The following is a 6000-nucleotide window of genomic DNA, read 5'->3' as shown; positions in this document are numbered from 1 at the left end:
GTTCCTATGGGTGTCTTGGTCTAGGTCAAACTTCAGAATCTATCTGAGCAAGTCAGGAAATCAAATGATAATTATCAGCCCTGGATAAATTTTGATAGCAAAATTATATCCCATGACAAGCAGAGTTGTTGCTATCTCTTCCTAGCAAGACTACTACCGTCTGTATGGCTCATCACAGCAACAAACCTTTGCCCTCAGCAATTCTTCAGAGGTAAGCACAATAAAAACCTAGCTATAAGAATAGTCGCTGAAAAGCTATGATCAGCAAATAATGACCAGGGAGTCCCCTTCATCATGTCTCTCTCTATTAACAGAGAAACTGCACCAGCTCCCCATCAGCCCAGCCGGGAGTCAATGGATGGTTTCAGGAGTCAACGGATGGTTTAGCAACAGGACTGTTTTCTGAAACTCTGAAAACCCCAGGGTAAAATTATGCTACTGTACAGTCTCCTAATGTTGCTTTACAATGCAGCTCAAATTTGTGATTTTAAAAGCACCTCAGCCCACTGTGAGTTCACAGTTATCTTTAATGATTTGCAAATCTCAGTGTTTTTTAACAGCTCATTTTTGTGCTGCGGCTACTGTAGTAACACCTGCGCCTAAATAGTTATTGCTTATAATACCCTGGGCTGTCAGGACGTGCAGTAAATGAGAGGCAGTACAGTATCTTTCACCTTTTCTAGCCTAATTCACTCCTCCATCTGAACACAAGCATACTGAGTCTGATGGAGCTGCTATGTCAGCTCCCAAGGCCCTCTTCCCCCTCGGCTCATGGGACGTCTGTCATCAGCAGCTGCTGATCACCCTGCTCTGTTACATGGAGAGACACAGGAAGGAGACGGCAGCCAGAAACCACCAGGGTCTTTCCCTCCTGTGAACAGAGGAAGGCTGAAAGCTCTGACTTTGAAGATGGAGGATCAACTTGTTCCCAGATGGCAACTATAAAAAAAAAAATACAGAAGTTTTCATGAGGCATGCAATGTGGCATTTCTACAAGATATTCTGTTTATATCACATTACTAAATCCAGCTTCATTTTAGTGTCATTCACCCTTTAAATGAGGATTAGAGTCACCTTTACAGTTAACAAGTATTATGTAACAACTTTTCTTCTCTAATTCTAAAATATTTGTTATCTCTTACGTAATAGTAATAATGGCACATGTTTACTGAACAATACTATGTGCCTGACATTGTCCTAAGCTTACATGCACTAACTCATTCAATCCTCAAAACAACCTGTTGTTATGATGAGCCAGGATTTGAACCCAGAATCTGTCTCCAGAGTCTTTGCCATACTGGGATAGATCAAAGATCAGACTCCGTTCCCCTATAGAAGTGAACCTCTTATGAAGCCACCCAAGGACTCAGAATAAAGTGGGCTATGACTATGCTTCGAAATATCTCAGGATAGATGGGAAAATCTCCAGGGTTATATATGTGTCATAACTGCTTTACCTTACCTGCAAAAGTCTTTTGTCTAACCAAAGTATGGTTGGCTCTGAGGGAAGATATCATCAGTGATTTTCAAAAACAGAAATGGCCCCATTGTGATTTTTTTAGGTTTAAAATGCTCTTGGTAAATTCTCTAGGGTACAGTCCCATCCTCTATATCCCTGTATGGTGCCCAAAGAGCTGATGATCACCCTCTTCAAAACATTATCAGCTACACTGGAGGTTGCTTTCCATCTGTAAGTGTTCTCTCACTGGGCCCATTTGGGAGAAGCAGAGGATGACGCTGCCCAACTCATTTCCCCCTGAGCCCTTAACCACTTTCACCTCCAAGAGTCAGCACCTGTGGTCTCTGTCTGAGGGCTGCCACCAAGCTGCCAAAGCCTGCTTTGCCTACAAGCAGAGAACCAGAGGGGTCCCTCCAGAGCAGTCTTTGGCCAATGACAGACAGCATAGGAGATATATCCCAGCCCCTCACTCCTCCTGGAGACAACTCTGAGATGTGATTACATTGTCTCCAGAGCTCTCCTCCAAGATGGAGCCAAAGTCTCCTATCATGGAACTGGACATAATATTGCACCCTTCTCAGCCTCCTTCCCTTCCCTGTCTTACTTCACCATCCTCTTACTGGTTTTCCTCGGATCACTTCATAATAAATCACTTTCATTGACACCAATGTCTTTGTTTTGCTTCTGGAGAACCTCATTTAAGAGTGGAGACTGGCATGTAGTGAACTGAAGGTGACGCAGGACATCCAGAAGGTCCCTCTGAAGTCCCACCTCCGTGTGTGGTCTAAACAAACATCTCAGGTCATTAACACTCCTGCTCTGCACAAGGGAAATCTTGGTCCCTTGGCACAAAGGGAATGTTATGATCCATTAACACTGTGATTGTCATCCCTGAGCTACTCCTCAAAAATTTTTTAAAAATACAGAGGTCAAGTTATTGTGAGAGAGATGGTCAGAGTGTCCTCACACAATATAACTGAATGAAACCTCTTAATGAGAAAACTCTGAATGGATGCCCCAATAACTGTGGCTTCAACAACAAAAAATCACAATGGATTCAATGGCTCAAAATGCTGGCAGCCTGGGAACCAAACAGATGCCTATGCTAAATAACTGTGTTCTCAAGTCTAGGAGGAGGACAGAGGCCTAGAAAGGATAGGAGACCAGCCCAAGTCTCTCATTTCATGGTCTCGGTTCCTGTGAATAAAATGCTCTTGTTAAACATTTCTCACAGTAGCTTTAAACTTTAATTACATACTCTACCAAAACAAGTATCAAAATCTCTACAAAGATTCTTTTTTATTTTTTATAATGAAGTATTTATTAGTGTGTCTCTTTGGAATAGATTTTCCCATTCCAGGCCTGAAAAGAAATTCCATATAGAAATCATTCTCAAAACACTTTTTAAATTCTTAAGAGTTTGTCCTTCTTTCTCATCTCATGCAATGACTTGTTAATGAGGAATAATTAAAATAGATTATTGTTAATAAGGTGAGAGGGGACACATTGCATTTCAAAAATACTTTTAAATACAAAACCTTCAAGTACACCAATGTCTGTAATAAAGAAATTAAGGTCTAGTACATTTCAATCAATGGGGTAGCAACAAAAGATTTACTTCATGCAATAGGTCAGCCTAACTGAACAGAGAGAATTATGATCTGTTAATATCAACGTGGACCAGACAAAACACCATCCCTCTTATATGTATGTGACTATGATAGTTCTGCATTTCTTTCCATCCTGGATTCTCAGCACTCAGTTCTATGATCCAAGGACTTTGAGATTCCCCCAAAATGTCCCAGAGCAGATTTCATGAGTTGTTCAACTGGAAACAGCCAGCAGCTTCAGGTTAGAACGTCATTTTGGTTGACCTGAGAGGAAATCCGCCCCCAGTAAAACCAGGGCCATTTGGTTTGACCATTAAGAAGGTGTTATCCATGGGTGCTGTGTCCTTGTTTCTGTAAGAGAGGAGGTGAAAGTTAGCTTCCTTAACATCCTTTTTGTCTAAGTTTGACATTTGATAATCCTAGGGTGTGTTAGCCACTGAAAACTACTTTGATTACAGCTTCTAGTTTTAGACAAGGTAGTTGTTTAAATCTAATTAGGTGTTCACTGAAAAAAACATAAAATTAGGGCAAGACAATTAAATGCAAAATATGCTCTCCTAATGTTTATTTAAATATGAACAGAAGACCTCATTATAACCCAAGCACTATGTATTTGGTGACTTCTGACTTGGAAGCATCTTCCTGTTTCATAAAACATTTGTTTAGCTCCAAAGATCAGTCAGAAGAATCTTTTTCTTGGCTCAATTATAATGACTAATTCATCATTTATCAACTTTTATATTGCAAAGTTCTGGTAGAAACTTATAAATATTTACTACACAGAAGGTATCTTCATCAAACTTGGACATTTATAAAACACAAATTTTCCTGTAACCCTAGACAAGCAACCATTATTACTAGAAATAGTTGAAGATACAAGAAAAGCTGGGGAAGATAAATAGTATTTTTGGCAATGGATGAGGGAATTCTGCCCTAAAATCAACAATGTAACTTCTATATAGATGTCCTTTAAATACACACACACACACACACACACACACACTCATATTCATGTTTCCTGCAGAAGTAACCTAGATCTACACAAGTTATCATACAGTTGGGGTCTTAAAGAAAACACCTTTGGAAACCCTGTTAAACAATAAAAATTAAGCAAACTGCTAAGACCAAAACCAATTAGATTGGACAATTATGAATGACTCACCCTAGGGGAACAAACTGTCTTTTGGAAAAGAATCTGGTACTGCAGACTGTAGATCAGCCTGGGGATGTGGAGTAGGGTAGACAGGGGAAGTGGCAGGTACAGTTTGGGATCACAGTGTGAGCAGAGGGGTGTTTAAGAAAAACAAAAGAAGGTAAAAGGTACAAAATGATAAGAGTTGCTATTTTGTTAAGGGCATATGTGGAGAGAACATCCACAGAGATTATTCTAAATTATTCCATTGGGAGAGAACCTGTAGAGGATTGGTAACCAACCCATCTGTCTCTCAGCAGAATTGATTTCATTATTGTGAAAAACCATTCTCCATAAATAGGACAAAAGCTTTAGCCTTGAGTGGATCCAGCAAAACAAATTCTTTCCTGTACTTTGGCAACTCGTCTGGCTCTTGACTGGTGTTAGAGGCGGCAGCACTCCCCCTCCCCCTGCCCTCTCTCACCTTAAATAACCTGAATTTTCTTTTCCTGAAGGAGCTTACGCTTAATGCTTCTGGCTTGGTCTAAGCTGACTAATGGGAATACTGTCTCCTTTATATTATCTTTTTAATGTATTTATAGACCATTATAATGACTCCCTCAGCCTTCTTCTTTCCAGTCTATACCATCTCAGCACTTTTGTTCTTGCCTCTTCATATTTTTTTCTTCAGCATCTTTTTTGCTATTCTCCTATGAACTAATCTCTGTCTACCAGTTTATGGATCCCCACATAGATGGAACCACCAATGGAACCCTAACTAGGTCAGAGTGGCTACTAGTAATAAGCGTGTAAGGACAAGAAGAGGACAGGTAAAGGCAAAGATTCTAGAGCTTTCTAGAACTTTCTAGGACTGCCCAATTGAACTTTCTGTTATACCCAGCCACTAGCCACATGTGGCTGTTAAAGCACTTGAAATGTGACTAGTGAGACTGAGGAACTGATTTCACAGTAATTTGTTTAAATCTCATTGGCCACAAGTGGCACACTGCTGAGCAGCACAGTGCTAGTGGATGGACCCATCAAGAAGGGCTGAGCCAATATCTGGACAGCTCATGCTCTCTGTGTCCATCAAACTTTGGGGCAGGAGAGGGAGCAAGATTAGCAGTCAGTAATGTCAAAGAAGACTAGGCCAAACCCCAGGGTCAAGGCAAGAAAATTAATCAGCTCTAGAAAGATAATAAACAGCCAAGCTAGCTGTTTATAACAGTGTAAACTAGACCATCAGTCTCCAAATGGAGTGTACGAACTTTAAAAAATGAATGAGATGATCCATTGTGGGTAGAAAGAAGATATTATTCTATTAATTTTATTAATTGATTATTTTCTTTCATTTCTATTCTATTAATTTATTATTTCTTACTATTTTATGTATCTATTAATAAATCTATTAATACTTTTATCTTTAAAATTTAAAAATTATGCCTAAGAGTTACAAACTGGCAATGGTATCTGCATATAATTTATAAATTAAAATACATTGCAGGTAAATCTAAAACTATTCTGAAATTTTAAAATTATTTAAAAGATATATGCATATGCATGAGGGGATCTGCAAGTTCAAAAATGTTTTACTGGCAGGGCACAGTGGCTCATGCCTGTAATCCCAGCACTTTGGGAGGCCAAGGCCAGCAGATCACTTGGGGCCAGGAATTCGAGACCAGCCTGGCCAACATGACAAAACACTGTCTCTACTAAAAATACAAAAAAAAAAAAAAAAAAAATTAGCTGGGCATGTTGGTGCATGCTTGTCATCCCAGCTATTTGGGAGGCTGAGACAT

The 6000-nt window shown here is 39.6% G+C and overlaps 1 protein-coding gene across 3 annotated transcripts in view; it reads right to left on the bottom strand.

Annotated features, from left to right (window-relative positions):
- Nucleotides 1–2998: 2998 nt before the first annotated feature.
- CFAP58 (cilia and flagella associated protein 58) overlaps nucleotides 2999–6000 on the bottom strand; it is a 118421-nt gene continuing 115419 nt past the window's right edge. For all 3 annotated transcript variants that reach the window (XM_063781170.1, XM_016919292.3, XM_016919294.3), the window contains one exon: nucleotides 2999–3420. In XM_063781170.1, the coding sequence (XP_063637240.1) occupies nucleotides 3312–3420 (109 nt within the window). In that variant the 3' untranslated portion in view covers nucleotides 2999–3311. The remainder of the gene's footprint in view (nucleotides 3421–6000) is intronic.

Source organism: Pan troglodytes, chromosome 8, assembly GCF_028858775.2.
Source record: "Pan troglodytes isolate AG18354 chromosome 8, NHGRI_mPanTro3-v2.0_pri, whole genome shotgun sequence".
NCBI lineage: Eukaryota > Metazoa > Chordata > Mammalia > Primates > Hominidae > Pan > Pan troglodytes.
This window is presented reverse-complemented; position numbering and strand designations above follow the sequence as displayed.